The sequence below is a fragment of the Thalassophryne amazonica genome, chromosome 6 (assembly GCF_902500255.1).
Source record: "Thalassophryne amazonica chromosome 6, fThaAma1.1, whole genome shotgun sequence".
NCBI lineage: Eukaryota > Metazoa > Chordata > Actinopteri > Batrachoidiformes > Batrachoididae > Thalassophryne > Thalassophryne amazonica.
In genome coordinates, this window is record NC_047108.1 from 66,643,669 (window position 1) to 66,668,482 (window position 24,814).

The window sequence follows — 24,814 nt, forward strand, 5'->3', positions numbered from 1 at the left end:
TTGGCATGCTGACAGCAGGAATGTCAACCAGAGCTGTTGCTCGTGTATTGAATGTTCATTTCTCTACCATAAGCCGTCTCCAAAGGCATTTTGGAGAATTTGGCAGTACATCCAACCAGCCTCACAACCGCAGACCACATGTAACCACACCAGCCCAGGACCTCCACATCCAGCATGTTCACCTCCAAGATCGTCTGAGACCAGCCACTCGGACAGCTGCTGAAACAGTCGGTTTGCATAACCAAAGAATTTCTGCACAAACTGTCAGAAACCGTCTCAGGGAAGCTCATCTGCATGCTCGTCGTCCTCATCGGGGTCTCGACCTGACTCCAGTTCGTCATCGTAACCGACTTGAGTGGGCAGATGCTCACATTCGCTGGTGTTTGGCACGTTGGAGAGGTGTTCTCTTCACGGATGAATCCCGGTTCACACTGTTCAGGGCAGATGGCAGACAGCGTGTGTGGCGTCGTGTGGGTGAGCGGTTTTCTGATGTCAATGTTGTGGATCGAGTGGCCCATGGTGGGGTTATGGTATGGGCAGGCGTCTGTTATGGACGAAGAACACAGGTGCATTTTATTGATGGCATTTTGAATGCACAGAGATACCGTGACGAGATCCTGAGGCCCATTGTTGTGCTATACATCCAAGAACATCACCTCATGTTGCAGCAGGATAATGCAAGGCCCCATGTTGCAAGGATCTGTACACAATTCTTGGAAGCTGAAAATGTCCCAGTTCTTGCATGGCCGGCATACTCACCGGACATGTCACCCATTGAGCATGTTTGGGATGCTCTGGGCCGGCGTATACGACAGCGTGTACCAGTTCCTGCCAATATCCAGCAACTTCGCACAGCCATTGAAGAGGAGTGGACCAACATTTCACAGGCCACAATTGACAACCTGATCAACTCTATGCGAAGGAGCTGTGTTGCACTGCATGAGGCAAATGGTGGTCACACCAGATACTGACTGGTATCCCCCCCCCCAATTAAACAAAACTGCACCTTTCAGAGTGGCCTTTTATTGTGGACAGTCTAAGGCACACCTGTGCACTAATCATGGTGTCTAATCAGCATCTTGATATGGCCCACCTGTGAGGTGGGATGGATTATCTCAGCAAAGGAGAAGTGCTCACTATCACAGATTTAGACTGGTTTGTGAACAATATTTGAAGGAAATGGTGATATTGTGTATGTGGAAAAAGTCTTAGATCTTTGAGTTCATCTCATACAAAATGGGAGCCAATCCAAAAGTGTTGCGTTTATATTTTTGTTGAGTGTAGATTGCCTTAATTGAGAGTGGCGACATGACGAGTCGGGGGGAAACATAGTCATGTGACTCGTGGTGCCATCTTGTGTTCAGAATAGCGTTCGCTGTTTTCTGCATGTAAATCCAGCTATTTAATTTATTTATTCACTAACAAAATCGGTTGCTGTGCATTTGGATGTACAAATTTCAAGATGTACAGATTCTCTTCAGATCCGAACAGAAGAAAAATTTTAGAAAATAGTCAGCCGTGATTGATGGAAGCCTACTTCGTCAAAGTTTTGAGAGGTAAATTTATTGTTCAGTCACATGTACAGTAAAACTCACCTAAATCGTTATTATACAAACCAGATATTTGCAGTCACCAGACAAAAAAGTCCCAATGTTTTTGTATTGTTTTCCATGTAATAAACACTGTATATATCGGATTTTGTATAGCAGATTTTCACTCACATCGGATAAAATGTCGCGTCCGATCACAATGGATTTCTATTAAAAGTCTCGAGCAGTCTGGATATGCACAGTAACAGAGGTACAAATTAAAGTTCAGTGCTCTGACACTCGCCGATTTGAGGCAAGTGGGACTGGAGTCATTTCTGTGATTAAAAGACCAACCGTTTATTTTTTTCACACCGTGCTCAGACTGTGACCTGCAGCCTGGATGTGCACCTGTTAAATCAGACACAAAAGGCTTTGATTTGATACTTTCACTCTTTATTATTTTAATAGTTTTTGCACTACGCGCGCTGATTACAAATGGATCATAAAAGTCCGCAACATTAACACACCGAGTGGAAAAAGAGGAAATTGTTCAGCTTACGTTGGAATTGGCATAATCCAGCTACGGAGAACTTTAAAACTCTCATGCATGTCATTGCATGACACGGAGTTACAGAGCTGCAGAAGCATAAATCAGGCTTTAAATTAATAACATAAATTGTCATGAATGGTAGATTTATGTAAATTTGACAACTATTTTTAAAATTATTTTGATAGCACCTGTACCTGGATGTGTTGTTGTATGTGGTTAAATGATTTAACAAAATGTTGAAAACATAAAAGGTTCATTCAGTAGTTCAGTGCAGTTGGAACCAAAATGGTGCCATGTTCTGAGTTGGTACCACTCTCAAGTAAGACACTCTAGTTTATGAAATGGTAATAATACTGTATTGTAATCCATGTGACAAACTGTATTATTATATATTATGTCATGAAAAGACATGCGGAGTTATTTGCGCGTCGGGAAGGAGGCGCAGGGCACAGAACAAGCAACGCCGTGATGAAGCCTCACAGGACATGTTGTGGCATGTCCAGCTCGTCCACAATTTCTTGGATAGTCACATGACTGAAAAGCCACCAAAAGCCGTCTGAATCTTTCGAATGGTGCAAGAGCTGGGCATGTTAGGGCTTGTCCTGTGAGACCAACACGGAGGTGCTTTCGTCCGGTGCCATGAGCGGCTCCGTGGCGAATTTCTCTGCTCCTCTTTCCATTACAAAAACACCGGTAACAGTGGAATGTGCTGAAAAAGTGCTATGTCCAGCTGTCTTGCCATTTCTCTGGTAGTCAGACGACGTCCCGGATCAACAAAGCGTTCACTTTGGAAATGATCTGGTCGTTTGAGCCTGTCGATCGCCGCTCGGTGCACGGCGCGCCATCCGCCGCTGTGGGCCATCTTTAATCCAGTTGTAATTGTCCTTAATCTGTGTGATCCCCATAAGATCTTCACCGAAAGCCATCTGAATTTTCCAAATGGTTTCCACTTGGCTGTCTCTCACACTTTCTGAAAAAATTTTGATGAAGCAAAGCGGCAGTCGATCAGCCAATTTCCTGACAATGAAAATCCGACGAGGGGGCTGGACCACTCCTCCCACAAGGCGTGCTCACAGGCGAATGACGCAACCGACAGGCGTGAAAAAACTCACGCATGCACACGAAGGTTCAAGCTTGGCTGATGCAATCACACATGATTCAAATCCATATAGTTTTTGCAAAAAATAAAAACGGTCCGTTACTTTTCTAACAGACCTCGTATATTTGCAAAAAAAAAAAAAAACTCTTCAAATTGTCATTATGGGACATTGTGTGTAGAAATTTGGTGGGTGGAAAAAAAGGATTTCATCCATTTTGGAATAACGCTGTAATGTAACAAAATGTGAAAAAAAGAGAAGCACTGTGGATGCCGGAATTGTAAATTTCCAGATGCACTGTAGTTGGGTTCAGTAGCCTTATTGGCTACTTTGTCTAATTAAAACTTTTCACTTTGGAAGGTAAACGAAGAGACGGGCAATAGGAGGCCAGTGATGCTCACAGTCCAGAGAGTGCCACGTGTGCCAAAATCTGCGAAGACGAACATCATGACGGACTCTGACAGGGAAGAGGGAGACAGAAGCAAGACGGAAGAGACGCAGACTGAACTAGATTCTGTGGTAACATTAGAGATAAGTTCTTCGAAGGATGATTCAAGCCAGCTGAAGGAGATCACCTCCAGCATTCCATCATCCTTGGATTCTGATCAGTCTCAGGGTTCTGACATTGTTGTACAAGGCTTGAGTGAGGACATGATCACTATTCTTATCCGAGCCTGTGTCAGCATGATAAGTGTTCCTGTTGACCCAGACACCCTGCACGCCACACTGCGCCTCTGTTTGCGCCTTACACGCACTCACCATTATGCCATGATGTTTGCTGAGCTCAAGAGCACACGCATGATCCTGGGCCTCACACAGAGCTCTGGCTTCAATGGCTTCACCCCATTGGTTACATTGCTGTTTAGACACATCATTGAAGACCCAGCCACACTCCGACACACTATGGAAAAGGTTGGTCTTTTCATGTTTTTTGGGTTTTTAAGCAAGTTTTTATCAGCATGCTGTCTTTCAGCACGCATACTGAATTAGTGGTGTTTAAATGGCTGTTTTAACTTGCCATTAACAAACTTCCCCTAACATTTTGTTCCATAGGTGGTAAGGTCAGCTGTGACCAGCGGTGCAGGTAGCACTACCTCAGGCGTGGTGTCAGGCAGCCTAGGTTCCAGAGAAATAAACTATATCCTGCGTGTCCTGGGCCCCGCTGCCTGCCGTAACCCTGAGTGTTTTGCAGAGACTGCCAGCAACTGTGTCCGCATTGCCCTGCCTGCACCCCGCGGAGCTGGAACAGGTCCGTGTGCATGCTTTCAGCAAAGCTAGGTGACATGGCGTATTGAAAACTAGTATTGATATCACAGTGAATAATTTCAAGCACAAGTGACACAAAATTAATTTTCTTAAACATTTGCAAATTCTGCTCTGGTATGCAAAAATACATACTGATATCATTGTATTGGCACAGGCAGTTGATATTTATGACTAAATACTAATATATATTTACTGTAAAATGCCCAGTATCAGCTAGCTTAATGCCATCACGATTCATCCCAGGTATGCATTACGCAATGCACCGTGCCGTCTGGACATTTCTTCAAAACTGTTCATTTAATGCAGACATTGCTTGGGAGCCTATCTGCTCATTGAAGTGAGGGCTTATTAATTGAATTTCGCTGGGGCCCCCAGGACCTTCCAGAAAAGGGGGGCGGCAGAAAATGTCAATTTTCATAGTTAAAAAATTGCCAAAAAAAACCTTTTGAATAATTTTGCACGAAGACTCTTTGGGATGCTCCGTACAGACAGGAATAAAATAATAATGCATTATCCTTAAATCATTCAGGGTCCCCCAAATGGGTATAAAAAAATTTTTTTTTTTTTTCCCACACAGTTTGTTTTGCTGCAGAAACTTGACACATTCCTGATATTTGGTCAAAATTACACTTTCTTTGTCCAAAGGACTTCTCTCGCTTCTTGTGCAAGGTGGAGTAATTAGTCAGTGTGTGCTGCTGGTGGGGATCAACACAGCACTGTGTATTTTTTAAAAGTACACAAACATACTGCTTCACTTTAAATACAAATAAGTTTATTGTAGATCATCAACATTGCACGTCTGTCTTGTTGTTTGATATTGCAGACTCATGAAGCCGATTAACAGCAATTTTAAAAACAGCAATATATTTATTACCCAGGCCTAACTTTTTGTCAAACTTTACCTCATTAGAATCTTTACATATACTCTCATTATTTGGCCTGAGTTTTGAATATCTCCTCGATGCACTTTTTGTTTTTTTTTTTGTTTGTTTTTTTCTTCCTGTAGCGTCAGATGATGAATTTGAGAACCTTCGGATTAAGGGACCTAATGCTGTACAGCTGGTGAAGACCACTCCACTGAAACTGTCCCCCTTACCTCCTATCCCTGACACAATCAAGGAGGTCATCTATGACATGCTTAATGCTTTGGCTGCCTATCATGCTCCTGAAGAATGTAAGACCTTTTAGTTATAATAGTTAAGATGTTGTAGTTGTCAAACCTGGTGATAAATGTTTCAGTTAAAGATTTTGGTTAAAGATGTTTATATATGTGCCACAGCTGAACGTTCAGAAGACCGTGCAGCTGTAGTGCCTGGTGGTCAAGATTTGTGTCAGATACTGCAAGATGTTGGTGACAACGTTTACCAGCAGTACAGACTGACTCGGCAGGGCAGTGACTTTGATTCCCAGTCAGCCTTCCATATTAATGTGAGAAGTAGCCCTGTTCATATTGTGTATGATGGTAAAAAGAAATGTTCAATATTGTCAGTTAAAAATAACTAAGGTCCTCATCCTCTTAGACTCAAGTCTTTGCTGCTGATGGAGGTGTGGCTGAAAATTCTCAGTCTGGAACACCTCAAGGAGAAGGTGAGAATTGGTCTTTTGTTTGCCATACACGTACTCATCACACAGTTCTTATAAACACAATAGCAACAATGCATTGGATGAACTTCATATTTACCACATGGTTAAGTGATCTGAATTTAGAATAACTCTTGCATAACATATTATATTCAATGTGAGGGGACTTCTCTTTTGAACACTATGTGCAACCCCTGGCAAAAATGATGGAATCACCGGCCTCGGAGGATGTTCATTCAGTTGTTTAATTTTGTAGAAAAAAAAGCAGATCACAGACATGACACAAAACTAAAGTCATTTCAAATGGCAACTTTCTGGCTTTAAGAAACACTATAAGAAATCAGGAAAAAAAATTGTGGCCGTTAGTAAGGGTTACTTTTTTAGACCAAGCAGAGGGAAAAAAATATGGAATCACTCAATTCTGAGGAAAAAATTATGGAATCATGAAAAACAAAAGAACGCTCCAACACATCACTAGTATTTTGTTGCACCACCTCTGGCTTTTATAACAGCTTGCCGTCCCTGAGGCATGGACTTAATGAGTGACAAACAGTACTCCTCATCAATCTGGCTGCAACTTTCTCTGATTGCTGTTGCCAGATCAGCTTTGCAGGTTGGAGTCTTGTCATGGACCATTTTCTTCAACTTCCACCAAAGATTTTCAACTGGATTAAGATCCGGACTATTTGCAGGCCATGACATTGACCCTATGTGTCTTTTTGCAAGGAATGTTTTCACAGTTTTTGGTCTATGAAAAATGATTTCATCATCCCCAAACATCCTTTTAGTTGATGGGATAAGAAAAGTGTTCAAAATATCAACGTAAACCTGTGCTTTTATTGATGATGTAATGACAGCCATCTCCCCAGTGCCTTTACCTGACATGCAGCCCCATATCGTCAATGACTGTGGAAATTTACATGTTCTCTTCAGGCAGTCATCGTCATAAATCTCATTGGAACAGCACCAAACAAAAGTTCCAGCATCATCACCTTGCCCAATGCAGATTCGAGATTTATCACTGAATATGACTTTCATCCAGTCATCCACAGTCCATGATTGCTTTTCCTTAGCCCATTGTAACCTTGTTTTTTTCTGTTTAGGTTTTAATGATGGCTTTCGTTTAGCTTTTCTATATGTAAATCCCATTTCCTTTAGACAGTTTCTTACAGTTCGGTCACAGACGTTGACTCCAGTTTCCTCCCATTCGTTCCTCATTTGTTTTGTTGTGCATTTTTGATTTTTGAGACATATTGCTTTAAGTTTTGTCTTGACGCTTTGATGTCTTCCTTGGTCTACCAGTATGTTTGCCTTTAACAACCTTCCCATGTTTGTATTTGGTCCAGAGTTTAGACACAGCTGACTGTGAACAATCAACATCTTTTGCAACATTGCGTGATGATTTACCCTCTTTTAAGAGTTTGATAATCCTCTCCTTTGTTTCAATTGACATCTCTCGTGTTGGAGCCATGTTTCATGTCAGTCCACTTGGTGCAACAGCTCTCCAAGGTGTGATCACTCCTTTTTAGATGGAGACTAATAAGCAGATTTAATTTGATGCAGATGTTAGTTTTGGGGATGAAAATTTACAGGGTGATTCCATAATTTATTCCTCAGAATTGAGTGAGTCCATATTTTTTTTCCCTCTGCTTGGTCTAAAAAAGTAACCGTTACTGACTGCCACAATTTTTTTTTCTTGATTTCTTATAGTGTTAAAGCCAGAAAGTTGCCATTTGAAATGACTTTAGTTTTGTGTCTTGTCTTCTTCTTCTTCTTCTTTGTCTTTCGGCTGTTCCCGTTAGGGGTCGCCACAGCAGATCAATCGTTTCCATCTCACTCTGTCCTCTGTATCTTCCTCTGTCACACCAACCACCTGCATGTCCTCTCTCAGCACATCCATGAACCTCCTCTTTGGTCTCCCTCTTCTCCTCCTGCCTGGTGGCTCCATCCTCAGCATCCTTCTCCCTATATACACTGGGTCCCTCCTCTGCACATGTCCAAACCATCTCAATCTCGCCTCTCTGACTTTGTCTCCAAACCGTCCCACCTGAGCTGTCCCTCTGATGTGTTCATTCCTAATCTTGTCCATTCTTGTCACTCCCAAAGAGAATCTCAACATCTTCAGTTCTGCCACCTCCAGCTCTGCCTCCTGTCTTTTTGTTAGTGCCACTGTCTCTAAACCATACAACATAGCTGGTCTCACTACTGTTTTGTAAACTTTCCCCTTCACCCTTGCTGATTCTTCGGTCACAAATCACTCCTGCCACCTTTCTCCACCCACTCCACCCTGCCTGCACTCTCTTCTTCACCTCTCTACCACACTCTCCATTACTTTGAACAGTTGACCCCAAATATTTAAACTCATCTACTTTCACCACTTCTACTCCTTGTAACTGCACTATTCCACTGGGCTCCCTCTCATTCACACACATGTACTCAGTCTTGCTTCTACTGACTTTCATTCCCCTTCTCTCCAAAGCATATCTCCACTTCTCCAGACTAGACTCAACTTGCTCTCTACTCTCACTACAGATCACAATGTCATCTGCAAACATCATAGTCCATGGGGACTCCTGTCTGATCTCATCCGTCAACCTGTCCATCACCACTGCAAACAAGAAAGGACTCAGAGCTGATCCTTGGTGTAATCCCACCTCCACCTTGAATGAGTCTGTCATTCCTACTGCGCATCTCACCGCTGTCACACTATTCTTGTACATGTCATGCACTACCCTAACATACTTCTCTGCCACTCCAGACTTCCTCATACAGTACCACAACTCTTCTCTTGGCACCCTATCATAAGCTTTTTCTAAGTCCACAAACACAATGTAACGCTTTCTGTCCTTCTCTGTACCTTTCCAACAGTATTCTCAGAGCAAACATTGCATCTGTAGTGCTCTTTCTTGGCATGAAACCATATTGCTGCTCACAGATCTTCACCTGTTTTCTAAGCCTAGCTTCTACTACTCTTTCCCATAACTTCATGCTGTGGCTGATCAGCTTTATGCCTCTGTAGTTACTGCAGCTCTGCACATCACCCTTGTTCTTGAAAATAGGAACCAGCACACTTCGTCTCCACTCCTCAGGCATGCTCTCCCTTTCCAAGATTTTATTAAACAATCTGGTTAGAAACTCTACTGCTATCTCTCCTAGACATTTCCATGCCTCCACTGGAATGTCATCTGGACCGACTGCCTTTCCACTCTTCATCCTCTTCATAGCAGCCCTCACTTCTTCCTTGCTAATCTCTTGTACTTCCTGATTTACTCTCACCACATCATCCAGCCTTTTCTCTCGCTCATTTTCTTTACTCATCAACTCTGCAAAATATTCCCTCCACCTTCTCAGCACACATTCCTCACTTAGCACATTACCATGTGCATCTTTTACCACCCTAACCTGCTGCACATCCTTTCCAGCTCTGTCCCTTTGTCTGGCCAATCGGTACAAGTCCTTTTCTCCTTCCTTACTATTTAACTTGTTTTACAGCTCGCAATATGCCTTTTCCTTTGCTTTTGCCACTTCTCTTTTCGCCTTACGCCGCTTCTCTTTGTACTCCTGTCTACTTTCTTCATCTCTCCGACTATCCCAAAACTTTTTCCCAACCTCTTTCTCCTTATGCTTTCCTGGACCTCTTCATTCCACCACCAAGTCTCCTTGTCTTCCTTCCACTGTCCAGATGTCATACCCAGTACTGTCCTAGCTGTCTCCCTCACCACTTCTGCAGTACTTTTCCAGTTGTCCAAAATTGCTTCCCCTCCAACCAGTGCTTCTCTCAACTGCTCGCTAAATTTCACACAACAGTCTTCCTCCTTCAGCTTCCACCATCTGATCCTTTGTTGAGCTCTCACTCTCTTCTTCTTCTTTACATCTAAAGTCATCCTACAAACAACCATCCTATGCTGTCTAGTGATACTCTCTCCTGCTACCACCTTACAGTCTGTGATTTCTTTTAGCTTGCATCTCCTATAAAGAATGTAGTCCACCTGTGTGCACCTTCCTCCACTCTTATGTTACCCTGTGCTCCTCCCTTTTCTTAAAGTAGGTATTCACCAGAGCCATTTCCATCCTTTTTGCAAAATCAACTACCATCTGTCCTTCCCCATTCCTATCCTTGATACCATATCTACCCATTACTTCCTCATCACCTCTGTTCCCTTCACCAACATGCCCATTGGAGTCTGCTCCTATCACCACTCTTTCATGCTTGGGCACACTCTCCACCACCTCATCTAACACACTCCAGAAATCTTCTTTCTCCTTCATTTCACAACCTACCTGTGGGGCATATGCACTGATGATATTCATCATCACCCCTTCAATTTCCAACTTCACACTCATCACCCTGTCAGACACTCGCTTAACCTCCAACACACTTTTACTACTCTTCCTTTAAAATGACCCCAACACCATTTCTCTTCCTGTCCTCACCATGGTACAACAACTTGTACCCACCGCTGATGCTCCTGCTCTTACTTCCCTTCCACACACAATATGTCTACCTTTCTCCTCTCCATCATATCAGCCAGCTCTCTCCCTTTACCAGTCATACTACCAACATTCAAAGTCCCCACTCTCATTTCCACCCTTCTAGTTTTCTTCTTCTCACGCTGTTCGTGGCAACGTTTTCCTCCTCTTCTTCGTCATCTTCGCCCAGCAGTAGCCCAATTTCCACCGGCACCCTGTTGGGCAATAGCGCCGGTGGCGGACGTTGTTAACCCGGGCCGCGACCGATCCGGTATGGGAATTCGATTCTGAGTCTGCATAGTTCGGTTGGCTTGTTTTACGCCGGATGCCCTTCCTGACGCAACCCTCCTCATTTATCCGGGCTTGGGACGGCACTCAGAATGTACTGGCTGCACACCCCATGTGGCTGAGTTAGTTTTGTGTCTTGTCTGTGATCTGCTTTTTTTCTACAAAATTAAACAACTGAATGAACATCCTCCGAGGCCGGTGATTCCATAATTTTTGCCAGGGGTTGTATAAAGGAACAGGATATGGTATACGCAGTAGTTACAGCAGGGCTGTGAAAACTCGGCGGGATTCCTGGGGAGCTGTACCCAGACCCCCTGCAAATTTTCCTTGGATTTCACAATTTTCATTTCATAGCCGTTACAGCAATTATGGACACCAGGTTTGAAATCTGGCTGAAATTTTCCAGCTGTTTCATCCCGATTCACCAAATCGGGATCATTACGTGTCTGGGTGTTCATAGTCTCAACAGCTTCAGTCATGTTCAAACATCTTTAAATGGAGTAGTCCGAGTACAGCTTGAAACATGTTTGACTGTGTTCCATTGGGGTAAAATTTGAAGAAAAAGCAGTGTTTGTTGCAGTTCTGGCTGAGAATGCAGCCTGGCGCACCTTTAATTTTTTGGAGCAGGTTGACAGTATATGACAGGTATGCGCTTTATAAGCCAGCCAGTTGGCTGGTTTGCACATCATAAGCCAGCATAATAGGACACAAACTGGAGTAAGCTGTTTGAATCCTTTTTCTTTTTCTTTTTTTTTCACTTTTTCTGGATCATGAGAGATCAGAATGGTACCCTGTGGAATAGGGGTATAAGTTGCTGTAGCATTGTATAGCCACAAAGTTATGAAAAACCTTGTATACAAACCTGTAAATTGTTGACAGGACATTAGACAATTCAAGCGGAAAAGCCTTTTCACAATAGCATGAATGCAATTTTCAAGATTATTTTTTGTGTCTTCCATATGCTCTGCAAAACATGTCATTTGGAATGCGAGACCAATTACTTAAATCAATAGATAAGGTATAACACAGAGATGATGAGTTCTTATGTGAGTTGGTCCTGGTTTCCTATGCTATTTAATCATGTTTCAAAATTGCATGCGTATTTTGCAACCCTTTTAAATGTAAGATGTTTCTATACTTTATTTACAGTGATGCAACTTTTAACTCAGTATTTTGAGTATCTTGGATCTGTTAAGACATAAAAATATTTTTAGTTTCAGATACGGAACAGTAGTGCTTTGCTTTGGTCCACAGCCCCCATGTGCTCTGTTATGCACAAAGTCAGTCAGCCATCTAACTTAAGATGCTTGCATGCTTGAGGGTTTCTTATAGACCTTGTTAAAGTAGCTACACTTCCCAATAGCTTGTATTTGTGTGCAGTTGTTGGAATGGATGATCTTGGAATCTGTAGGTTTTTATTATTTTTTTTAAGTGAATGTTTACAGAAGACATTCTGTAAATCTGTGATCCTGTTTCTCAGAGAGTGCCTTAATTGAGAGAGTGGCGTCAACTCAGAACATCACACCATTTTGGTTCCAACTGCACTGAACTTCTGGAAGAACCTTTTATGTTTTCAACCAGTTTTTTTTTAGATCACTTAACCACATACAGCAACACATCCAGGTACAGGTGCCATCAAAATAATAGAAAAATAATTAAGCTATCAAATTTACATAAATTTAAAATTTATGATGATTTAATTAATTTAAACCCTGATTTATGCTTTTGCAACTCTGGTATGCTCTGTCATGCAATGACCTACGTGATAGTTTTAACATTCTCCGTAGCTGGATTATGCTTTATTATGGACTAATTTAACTCTCAAGCTTTTTTTCTTTCTACAATCATCACCTCCACTTCAAAAAAAAAAAAACTGTACAATTTCCTCTTTTACCGGCTTGTAAACTTGCTGTAAATGTGTGGACTTTTGTGATCCATTGTAATCAGCGTACGCATTGCAAAAACTATTGAAATGTGTCAGACGAAGACGTGAAAGCAGAAAAGTGTCAAATCACAGCCTTTTGGTGTGTCTGATTTATCAGGTGCACGTCAAGCTGCGGGTCAGAGTCTGAGCACAGTGTGGAAAAAAATTAACGGTTGGGCTTTTAATCATGGAAATGACTCCTACATGCGAGGGGTTTTAATGGAAATACATTGCAATCAGACAGGACATTTTATCCGATGTGAGTGAAAAATCCGTTGTACAAAATCCGCTATATACAGTGTTTCTTACATGGAAAACAATACATAAACTTTGGGACTTTTTTTTTTCTGGTGACTGCGAATATCTGCATTATACGATGACGGTTTAGGTGACTTTTACTACTTTTACTGTACAGGGGACTGAACAATAAATTTACCTCTCAAAGCTTTGACAATGATGTCGGCTTCCTTCCCACACGGCTGACTTTATTTTTCTTCTGTTCGGATCTGAAGGGAATCTGTACATCTTGAAGCTCTTATTGTGTCTATTTGTGCATCCAAACACACAACCCATCATTTTCAACGAATAAATAAATAAAATAGCTGGATTTCCATGCAGAAAGATTAACAGCGAACGCTATTTTGAACCCAAGATGGCACCATGAGTCAAGTGACAGTACCTCCCCCGGCCACTCGTCATGTCGCCACTCTCTCAGTTAAAGCATTCTAGTTTCTCGTATCAGCCCTGAGCTCCTTGGAGGTTCCTGCTGTAGTGTGTTGGTCAATTCAGTGAGTGTAGAGAAGCTCCCAGCTGCAGGCAATCATGATCAATAATTGGAAGTTAAGAGGCCTTGGCAATTTGAGACATTTTCAGCACCATTGAATTAATAATCCCAGTGAGTGTGTATATATTTATTACATCCCCTTGACAAAAACGTGGGTGAGATATCTAGGAATCACATCTGTTCATCTCCCTATCCGTGAGATTTACAAATGCAACTTCACCTAAATGTTTTATTAGATTTCAACCAAATGTCACACAGTGGTACCATACCATATGAAGATGTGTAAAAAGGAAAATAATTCCAGTTCAGTGTCAACAGAAATAATAATAATTGGACTTTTGTGTTTAATTAAGCCAACATATGTTATTGACCTCATAAGAGCAACTCCTTCTAACTTGCTGGGTAGATTTGCACACCATCTGAGCATGTGCGCAAGGAAAATCTTTCAAATGTGATCCAAAGTGTTTGAAGAGATAACTGGACTCTTATGCATCATATGTGTAAAGAGCATGCATGCATGAAGGATGACCAGTTTATTTAATTAGAGATTCACTTCCACAATTACATAATAAATGCAAGCAACAAATATGGTTGTATCATTTTGTGATCTTGAGCTTGATACAGTTCAGCTTGATATAGTTCCAGTAAACTTAAAATAAAAACTTGTAATGTAATGTCTTATGGAAGATGCATATTGTACAGTCATTCTTTCCCCCCAAAAAAGAATAGCAAAGCAAAATGACTGAAACAGCAATATTGCTATGCTGTCATGTCCGTGATGTGTGTAAACATCTGATCTACATTGTATGTCTTATAATCTGTATCCACTTCTCCTTCTTCACCACCACCCCAATCCTAAATTCTTTAGCTTCCACACCAGAAGAGATGAGGGAGGAAAAGAATGATCAGGAAGGAGAGAAGGGTGCTAGCTCTGAGGAGAGTAAAGCAGCGAAGGCAAAGGCCAGCAAGCCTCTAATGCCTACCTCCACCATCCTAAGACTGCTGGCTGAACTGGTCCGCTCTTATGTGGGCATCGCCACATTAATTGCTTCCTATTGTTACACTGCTGGACAGTCAGAGCTTATTAAGGAGGTGGGTAGTACAACAAAATACAAGCTTTTTTCAACTCTATCTTCTTAAACTGACATGTTGTCACCTGTTTTGAATCTTTGCAGGATTGCAGTGTTCTAGCCTTTGTGCTTGACCATTTGCTGCCGCATACCCAGAATTCAGAGGACAAGGACACCCCAGCTCTGGCACGGCTCTTTCTGGCCAGCCTAGCAGCTGCTGGTACAGGTACTGATGCCCAGGTGGCCTTGGTCAATGAGGTGAAAGCTGCTCTTAGCCGAGCACTTGCAATGGCAGAAGGTGCAGAAAAGCATGCCAGGTAAGCAGTTGGGGCAGACACGACATGCTAAAGAATGAGTATGCCAATGTGCTGCAGTTGTGCATGTTTAAACTTTAACTCTTGCGCAGAACTTTGTATTAATCCTACATCCTCAATAGTTAATGCACTTCTATTATATCTATGCACATCATACTCTTATTCTCACTCTCTATCCATTATCTTTGCCTCACAGGCTCCAGGCAGTGATGTGTATCATCAGCACCATCATGGAATCATGTCCCTCCACCTCCAGTTTTTATAGCACAGCTGCAGCCAAGACACAGCACAATGGCATGAATAACATCATAAGGCTCTTTCTCAAGAAAGGTCTTGTCAATGATTTGGCCCGTGTGCCTCACAGTTTGGATTTGTCCAGGTACATGTTTAAACCATAATAATTTACTTTGACATGTTTGTACTAGTATAATAACACCTCATATGACCCAACATTCTTCTTTTTATCACATATGATTTAGTCCCAACATGGCCAACACAGTGAATGCTGCATTGAAGCCTCTGGAGACTCTGTCCCGCATTGTTAATCAGCCTAGTAGTCTGTTTGGGGGCAAAGGAGGTTCTAGCAAGAACAAGACTGAACATGATACAGTGGGAGCTGCTCGGGACAGCAACAGTAGCACACAGGACCAAGGTGAATAAATGAGGCAGATCTTCACTGAAGCACTCTAGATCGAGTGTTTCTGAATGTTCGTTGCTGATGTGGGTTGTCTTTTCCAGGGGAGTCTGGTGAGGCAGAGCCAGTTGAGGGGAACCACAGGGTGCAGGGTACAGACGGCGACCTGATGGATGGAGAGACAGAAGGAGACACAGTGGTCATTGCTGGTCAACCAGAGGTTCTCAGCACACAGGCAATGCAGGTGATTGATGTTAATTACTCAGAATACTCGAACTGAATCTCATCATATTCTCATAGAAATTACCTACATTATTATCCTAAGATCTTTATATTTCTGTAAGTGAAAACTACGAGTTTTGCATTGGTCTGAATTTTTCTGTTTTTGCAGGTGGAGAATGAGTTGGTGGACCTGATTGATGAGTTGCTGGAGAGAGATGCTGGCACTGTTAACAGCACCATCATAGGTAAACCACAACATTTGGTTTCTTTGAGGACAATAACCGTAGATGGTAAACGGTAACAGAAAGTCAATACATTTAAACCACAGTAACTCGCACAAATTGGGGTCCACAAATTGACCGTGAGTAAAGACTAAACACGAGTTGTGCATACGCCAGTTAACGGGGTTCACCTGTACTTTGTTGAATCTTTGTCCTTGCAACCAGTGGGGCGCAGTGGTGAGGATGAATCACAAGAGGATGTGTTGATGGATGAGGCTCCATCCAATATTAGCCAGGCATCCACTCTTCAGGCCAATCGAGAAGGTAAGACAGCACTTCAGAAGTTTACTTTTCATGGTGTACTAGGCAGAGGTGATGCACAGAATACAATGAATCAAATTATTTATGAAGTGCCTTAGAAAACAAAGTGCTTTACAATTAAAACACCCCTATAGCAACCCCATAGTTAACTGTAGATAATTCAGAATAGTGTTGTTATAATAAACATAATGTAGTCTCCTTGACAAGTATAACCTCAACCACAAAAGTACTTGACCAGAGATACCAAAGCAATTTTCAAGTCTTTCGATCCACCTGCATTGATCCATGGCATTGAAAGTCATAAAGCTCCTTTACTGTGTGCAGCCTAGAGTCCATTGACACTCAGATGATTTTTATTGTGAAGCTTGTCCCACCCCTATCAGATATTCAATATATGCAGTCCTGCAAAAGAAAATGTAGGAGACATGCGTGTCTTGCATTTTTACTAAGATCTGATGAGTTTATTCACGCATTCCAACATTGTGCTCTTTGCTTCAGCATTCATACATTTGTTGAAATATGGGGGAAAAAATCTTGGACATTTTGAACATTAATATTCAAAATGTCCAAGATTTCACGACTATGCAGAATGATGCAATTTCATCTCCTGCATGATGAAATTGAACCTTTTTTTTTTTTACCAGAGGCTATCAAAATGACCATCAGGTATTGCGGATGTTTTATGTCCATCCATTCGTCTGTCTGTCTGTCTGTCCATCTGTCTGTGCTCAGCATAAGTCCAGTCATATTACTGCCAGGGTCTTCAAATTCACAGGTAACATTCGTGGGACACAGACATTGGACAAGTTCAAAGATGGCTAACCTTGGCCTATTTTAAGGGTTCAAAAGGTCATATTCTCTTTCCTATTATGGTATGAATCATGCAAAACTGATTTTTTTTGGGGGGGGGGGGGGGAGCCTATCAGAGTAGAGAGGCACCATGATGTCACTAGCTGGTCTCTCTCTCTGGCTACTAATCCAACGTGGTGGAATCAGCTCTGAAACATCTACATTTCTGTGTAAATCTAACGTGTTTCTTATATATTGTGTAAAAGCTAGGGAGAAATAAAAACTTCTAAAACTGAAAACACTGTTTTTGTAACCTGATAACCTCTGGAGTGATTTACAAGACATCTCACAGACAGCGTACACACACATCACATGGTCAAAGGTAACTTCCGGTCTTTTCAAAAGCGCACACGCACACCCTCCTGTTAAAAGGTACATGCTCAAACGGGTGAGGGTATTTTAGCGTTGTTATATTTTTAAAGATTTCGGGGGTGCTCTTTTATATGCGGCTGGATTCCAGCAAATGAGGTTAGGGCTAGGGTTGTATTATATGTTCCTGAAATATAAATTTCATCAATCTGTAATTTGAAGAGCACCTCATATTTATCTTTGCTGCAGTTACTGTTTATAACTTTGCACTTTGAATTTGAAATCCTGTAATTTCCAGTAATAACCATATCCTTTATTACTTTACATAAGTTTTACAAAAAACTTCCCCCAACAAAAGCTAAGCCATTCTAAGTGCTTTTCATTGTGGTATTACACTGTTTTTGTAAGGGATTGTAGGTTTCTCTCTGCCATCAGACTCCATGAATATCCTTGAGCCAGAGGATGAGGAGCACACACAAGAGGAAGATTCAAGTGGTAGCAATGATGACGAGGACAGTCAAGATGAAGAGGAGGAGGAAGAAGAGGAGGAGGAGGAGGACCAGGTTTGGACAATTTAAAAAAAATAAACAAATAAAATCTTGAAGCATCATTGGTGTAGGATTGCTCCCAGTGGGCAGTTGTGTGCCTTGGATGGTGGCACCCAGGCATCAGTGTGTAACTGTGGAGGCATCATTGTCAAGTACTTTGAGCATGAAAGTGTGATATAAATGTAGTTCACCATTACCATTAACTGAACCCCTGACACACTCCATAGCCTTGGCATTTGCCGACTGGAGCCATTTGAGATTCACAGTTCAAATAGTTTCCAGCAGCACCCCAGTTTTACAGCAGAACAGAAGACTAAAAGCATCCAACATACTGTTTTTCCACATTTTTACTGAGTATTTCTGCAAAGAGCGATTGAAAGGTTTTGTGTCTAACCCAGATCCATCTTTTGCATTCTTAGAAACCAACATTTCTTGTGTGAAATTTTGGCTTACTGGGTGCTATGTTGAGAAATGTTGGTTTCTTTGAATGCAAAAGATGGAGAACTACTCCCTATGTTTTCTGGGTCTCAAATGTGGTTGTGAAGAGCTGTGCCCACTAGTACTGCTAACCAAGGCCTGGCTTAATATCTTTGCAGGATGATGAAGAAGGAGATGAAGATGATGATGATGAAGGCTCAGAGATGGAGTTGGATGAGGACTTTCCTGACATCAATGCTGCACCCCACATTCGCTTTGAAAGATTTGACAGGGATGATGACCTCATCATAGAGTTTGACAACATGTTCTCCAACAATGGTGAGCAACCTCAGTGTTGTTAAAGATCCAAATTATTTTTAAGTACAGATTTGTTCCAACATTTTCTTCCACTTTCACACATAGAAGCAAAGCTTTCTTTTGAGCAGAAAGTTGGTTTGAGTGCAGAGCAATAAATTACAAAATTCTGACATTTGAATGTTGTAAAAATCCTAATCAAAATGTGCCAAAATTTAAAGTACATACGTCAGTTTCCTCTGTTATAAAAATTACAGGAAGAGCTTTTTCAACATGGATAAATGATGGAAATAAAGCAACTCACACACCTGAAAAGAGGATTGGATTCAAAATCTTAAAATTTGAGGTTGTGCTGTACCTGAATTATTCCATTAATAGCTGTCTGCTCTTTTCTATTCTTTCATCAGCTGACATTCCTCCATCGCCAGGCAACATCCCTAGCTCCCACCCACTGATGGTCCGCCATGCTGACCATGGCTCCCTGACTTTGGGAGTGGTAGGCACTAGTAGCCGTCTGGCACAAGGCATGGGTCGTAGCCAGCGCACTCTACGGCAACTCACTGCTAACAGTGGACACACCATTCATGTCCATTACCCTGGCAACCGCCAGCCCAATCCTCCACTCATACTGCAGAGGTGAAAGCATGCCTCTTGGAGGGTCTTTAAAAACATCTGTTCTCACAACTCTGTTATAATAAATCTTATTGGCATGCATGTTGCTCTTGTGTGCTCTCTTCTTCAGATTGCTGGGGCCCAGTGCTGCAGCAGACATTTTACAGCTGTCCAGCTCACTGCCTCTCCAATCTCGTGGTCGAGCTCGCCTATTGGTTGGAAATGAAGATGTGCACATTATAGCTCGATCTGATGATGAGTTGTTGGATGACTTTTTTCATGAACAGAGTAACACTGGAGGGCAAGCAGGTGAGAATCACATTTGTTAACATTAATATACTGGACAATTGTTAAAAAAAAAAAAAAATATATATATATATATATATATATATATATAATTAGTATGAGCTTGAATTACTAACTGGTCCCCCCCCCCTTTTTTTTTTTTTTTTTCTGTACTGCCAGGCACCCTCTCCAGTATTCCGACTGCCTTAACTAGATGGACAGATGAGTGTAAAGTACTGGATGCTGAGAGTATGCATGACTGTGTAGCAGGTAATTTGGTGCAAAACAGAGGTTGCATATCTTTGAACTTTAAAAAAGTACCTGTGAGATACTGATGCACATGATTTAGATAATGAATCAATGGATTTGAGCAGCAGTTAAAATGCTATGTATAGTTTGTGCCATTGTTTCACTAGAGACAGTTCACCATTCTTTGAAAACTGTGGAGGCTAACCTTGGGATTTTACAGCAGGCCACGGAGCAGGTGATTAGAGTCCCTGCAAGGCGTTTGACAATGTGGGTGTGGTATCCATTGGCTTAGCGGGGTAATTAGTGCAGTAAATCCACTATGGTGTTAGTGCAGTTTATGTGCCAGAGAGGGAAATTCATCAAGTTGAGACTGTGACCTGTTTCTATAGACCTGCCCATGAAAATCATAGAGGGATATGCTTTGGAAACTTAATACCCATTACTACAATGGATAACATTGAAATTGTGGATGGCCCATTGGCTGTTCCAGCAATATCAGATATTTTGTGTCTGCTACCTACAACGCGCGTGGAATGTCTCAAACCTAAACCTACTTCCAGGCATCTTATATATGCTACTCTGGAACCATCCCCAAATCCAAACTGTCCTATCAACTCCACTGAGGTCCTTAGTCTGGGTCTCATTAACATAAGGTCTTTGTGTTCTAAATCTAATTTTCAGCTATTTTCATCTATGTATTTTTGTGTACTTTTGTGAACGTCACACATCACATAATTTGTCGTGAAGCACATCTTTGATTTTTGGAAATACCTTTCAGAGCTGAAGCTTCAGTTTGAAAAGCAATCAAAGCTCCTTGTAGGCTGCTGAGTTTAGCTGATTATCGAGCATAGGTACAGACTGACAAAGCTATAATATCTAGTTTCATCAGTCCACAGCACCTTATTCCAAAATGAAGCGGGCTTGTCCAAATGTGCTTTAGTATACCTCAAGTGACTTTGTTTGTGGCGTGTACGCAGAAAAGGCTTCCTCTGCATTACAGCATCTCTTTGTGCAAAGTGTGCTATATAGTTGAATGATGCACAGACACTATCTGAAGCAAGATCATGTTGTAGGTCTTTGCAGCAGGTCTGTGGGTTGACTATGACTGTTCTCACCATCTTTCGCTTCAGCTTATCTGAGATTTTTCTTGGCCTGCCACCTCATGGTTTAACTAGTACTGTGACTGCAGTCTTCCATTTCCTCACTATGTTCCTCACAGTGGAAACTGACAGCTGAAATCTCTGAGATAGCTTTTTGTGTCCTTCCCCTAAACCATGATTTGAACAATCTTTGTTTTCAGGTAATTTGTGAGGTGTTTAGAGGATCCCATGTTGCCATTAGAAGAGATGCAAAGAGGAGAGTCATTTGCAAATGGCCACCTTAAATACCCTTTTCTCATGATAGGATTCACCTGTGTAAGGAGGTTAAGGGTCAGTGAGCTTACCAAACCAATTTTGTGTTCCAATAATTAGTGCTAAATGTATTCAAATCAATAAAATGACAAGGGTGCCCACATTTATGCAGCTGCCCAATTTTAAATAATTATTGCATACTTTCTGTAAATACTAGAAACTTCATTTTACTTCTCAAATATCAGTGTTCATCTGCTATATGATATGTTTATCTGAAATTTCTGATCCAGACAACCAATAATTTGTAAAGGAAAATCATGAAAATTATCAGGGGTGTCCAAACGTTTGCATACAACTGAATGTGTGTGTGTATATTATATTATAGTTTATATAATATATATTACAACACATCACTGTGGCAATTCACAGGCAAACTGCTACCACATCATCCATTCATTTTACATATGCAACATGGTGTAAGCTTGGGAGATCCCTGAGATAATTTACTTTGATAGTGAATATGCCTTCACCATCCTCACTGGTCTTACTGATTTCCAGTAAATAACTAAATTGGGTACATTTGCTCAATACATCTTTAAGCCTTTAGCAACCAAATCAGAATGCTAATCTCTGCTTTTTGTTCCCTCTTATTTTAATGGGTGCCTGGTAATAGTGGTGAAGGTGCCAATTCTGCAGCACTTGGAAAGTCTGCGAGATGAGGAACTTGAAGAACGTAGGGAGAAGCGAAGGCGGCAGTTGGCTGAGGAGGAGGAGTCAAAGCAGAATGAAAGGAAGGCTTCTGGGGCAGAGGAGGCCAGTGAACAGAGCCTACAGGTCTGATAATATTCCAGCTATATAATATAGAAAATGTCATATTGAAAGTTTCGCATTCTACTGTCAACTAAAACATTTTTCTTTTTAATAGGGTTCAGTGTTGGGGACAGTCAATGGCACAGAGAGCACTGCAGGTAATGTATTGATTTGTGTGTGTTCTCAGCTATTGGAATATTGTTCTAACTTCTCAAGAAGGGAAACATTTTGGTGATGGGCACCCAGAAGCAATCAGCCAGCAGTGCGTACTCTAGGATGAGGTAGTAGTTTGTATAGTTTTAGGATCACACCAGATCTGGGAGATAACTATACAGTCTACTGTCTTTCTTATGGTAACGCAAAAGCACCTGCTCATCATCACCTGGGTCAGTGGAGATCTGTACTGACTCTTGAAATGGTTGCATGAAAAGCAAATTCAAAATGTAGGTTAGTAACATTGTTTCTTACTTACACTGCACCCAACGTGCTATGATTTTTTTTTATTTGTGTGGCTTCAATATCTGCATTCTGCTGCATTTGGCTGTACTGTGGTGAGGTAGTAAGTTGTGTCGTTTTTGGGGGGGATCAGTAGTGTGCGCCCCATCTAGGAGATAACCATACAACTTACTGCCTTCCTCATTATAGATCCATAACAACATTCCTGCTTAACTTTAGAGATTGAAAGTCAGCTTGCTCCTCCAGTACGGTTTATGTGTAGTCCAACATGAATCTTTCAACTCCCATTATTTGGAACTTGTTTTGGGTGGGGGTTTTTGTTTGTTTGGTTTTGTGTAGTTTTTAAGCAGTGCAACCATGGACACTTACTGGGTTGGCTACAACAACTGCATTGGTCTTCGTGCATCTGGTAACTGGCAAAAAAATAGCTCTGTTTCTTAATTTTTACAAAATCAGGGGCTACATGTACCATACTGCTTCATGTGGTATTCTAATATTGAAGGTATTGTTAAGGAGATTGACCGTGTTCTTGTTGGAAAACATTTTTGTACGACTGCAGAGCTTCTATAAGGGCCCAGTTTGTGAATTCTGACCACAAACCTGCTCTGACATTCTTGGGGATTCAGTTCAAGTCTCGTAGACTGCCATCTGTTTGTGCCCAAGATTAAAGATATAGGGCCACTAAGCTTTTTAAGATTTAATGCATAAAAATAATTTTCGTTGGCACCTATATAATTTATTTTATAACGGCTGAGTGGATCCTTGTCATTTGATTGGTGCTTTGTATGTCACGTGACATGGATTATTCATCCCATTTATGTTGCTTTGCATTTAGCGTGCAAATTTGGTTCCATATATTTGGTACCTACACGATGCGGCCAGTGTTTAGCCAAACATGCGGAGATTGTTTTGCTGACAGACGATGATTTGAAGAAGCTAATTGGTGGTGCTACTTCTTCTAACACACACACACACAAATCCACTCCGCTGTAAGCCGTCTGGAGGCATGAAGAGCTGTTTGGATGAAAAGCTGATGTGATTTTTTTTGCTGGACTGAGGAACTACACAAAGTTTTTTGGGGGGGTACGAAGTTAGTACACAGCACCACTGGACTACACATCACAATTTGGACTCCTATTTAAAGTTCATGTAGGACTTTAGTAGCAGTGGAACACCAAAATGTAATTACCTTTTGTTGTTTATATACTAATAAAATATCAAATGACAAGGATATATTTAGCCATTATATAAAACAAATGTTTTTACATTCTTTCAATATAACGAATATTTAATTTGGTGAAAGCTGGAACATACCATTCAACTTGGCTTTGTCTCATTGAATAGTATGTTCCAGCTTTCACCTCATGGAACATTCGTACCAACTCATAAACATTCATTATTTGTATATTACCCTTTAAATAGGGAATGCATAATATGAAGTTGCCAATATGGTCAAAATTGGAAAAAAATAAAAATTCCCCAGAAGGGTAAATTCTCAAAAGAAGACTGTTTTGAACTACTTATGGCAGAAATCATCGTTACCCACACCGTCTGACAGTGACATCATAGATAACACGGGAGCTTCCCCGGACTTATACAAGGAATACTGGGAAGCACACAGTGACAGCCCATCAGACTAGAGAGTTGCAGTGATGTCTACTGGCTGGTCTCTGTCTGGCTCCTAATCCAACATGGTAGAAAATGCTCTAAAATTGGCGTTTCTGTGTAAATCTAATATCTTTCTCATATTATGTGAAAGCTAGTGAGAAATAAACACTTCTGAATCTAAAAACACAGCTTTTGTAACCTGATAACACCTCTGAAGTTATTTACAAGTGATCTTATGGATGTCTGTGTGCAGGCTACGTGCATACACATAATCCAAGTTCAGAGGTAACATTCGGTCTTTTCAAAATCTCATGCATACGTGCACACATCCTTTGTATAGGCTTCCTTTTACCTAGTTTGATCTGTTTTATGTTTCTACTGTTTTTAATTTCTTTATGTGAATCACTTTTATCTTGAAAGGTGCTATATAAATAAGCTTTACTTTGTTACTCCTACTCCTGCAGACGGCGCTTAAAATAAAATACTCATTTTGGAATTCCCCCCAGATAAATATGTTCTCTTCATTAAAATGCTCTCATCACCCACCAGTGCATCCATGGCAATGTCCCCACATACTTTAAAGAAGGTATGTGGGGCTCACTGGCTGCCTCACACATCCTCCCATTCACAGGGCCTTCTGTTCACCTGCCCCTCATATTTGGAACTCCTTCCCAGACCATCTGAGGGCTCCACAAACTGTTGAAGCTTTTTAAAAAAGCCTCAAGTCATATCA

General features: G+C 41.3%; 1 protein-coding gene across 1 annotated transcript in view; it reads left to right on the forward strand.

Annotated features, from left to right (window-relative positions):
* The window catches only part of huwe1 (HECT, UBA and WWE domain containing E3 ubiquitin protein ligase 1), a 201,263-nt gene that overhangs the window by 136,878 nt on the left and 39,571 nt on the right, over nucleotides 1-24,814 (forward strand). Inside the window, 19 exon segments of the mRNA XM_034172372.1 lie at nucleotides 3,537-4,088; nucleotides 4,230-4,425; nucleotides 5,449-5,616; nucleotides 5,722-5,870; nucleotides 5,963-6,029; nucleotides 14,358-14,581; nucleotides 14,665-14,876; nucleotides 15,070-15,252; nucleotides 15,353-15,525; nucleotides 15,612-15,751; nucleotides 15,899-15,974; nucleotides 16,176-16,274; nucleotides 17,865-17,992; nucleotides 18,574-18,733; nucleotides 19,117-19,345; nucleotides 19,452-19,630; nucleotides 19,787-19,876; nucleotides 21,881-22,041; nucleotides 22,133-22,175. Of these exon segments, the coding sequence (XP_034028263.1) occupies nucleotides 3,537-4,088; nucleotides 4,230-4,425; nucleotides 5,449-5,616; nucleotides 5,722-5,870; nucleotides 5,963-6,029; nucleotides 14,358-14,581; nucleotides 14,665-14,876; nucleotides 15,070-15,252; nucleotides 15,353-15,525; nucleotides 15,612-15,751; nucleotides 15,899-15,974; nucleotides 16,176-16,274; nucleotides 17,865-17,992; nucleotides 18,574-18,733; nucleotides 19,117-19,345; nucleotides 19,452-19,630; nucleotides 19,787-19,876; nucleotides 21,881-22,041; nucleotides 22,133-22,175 (3,229 nt within the window).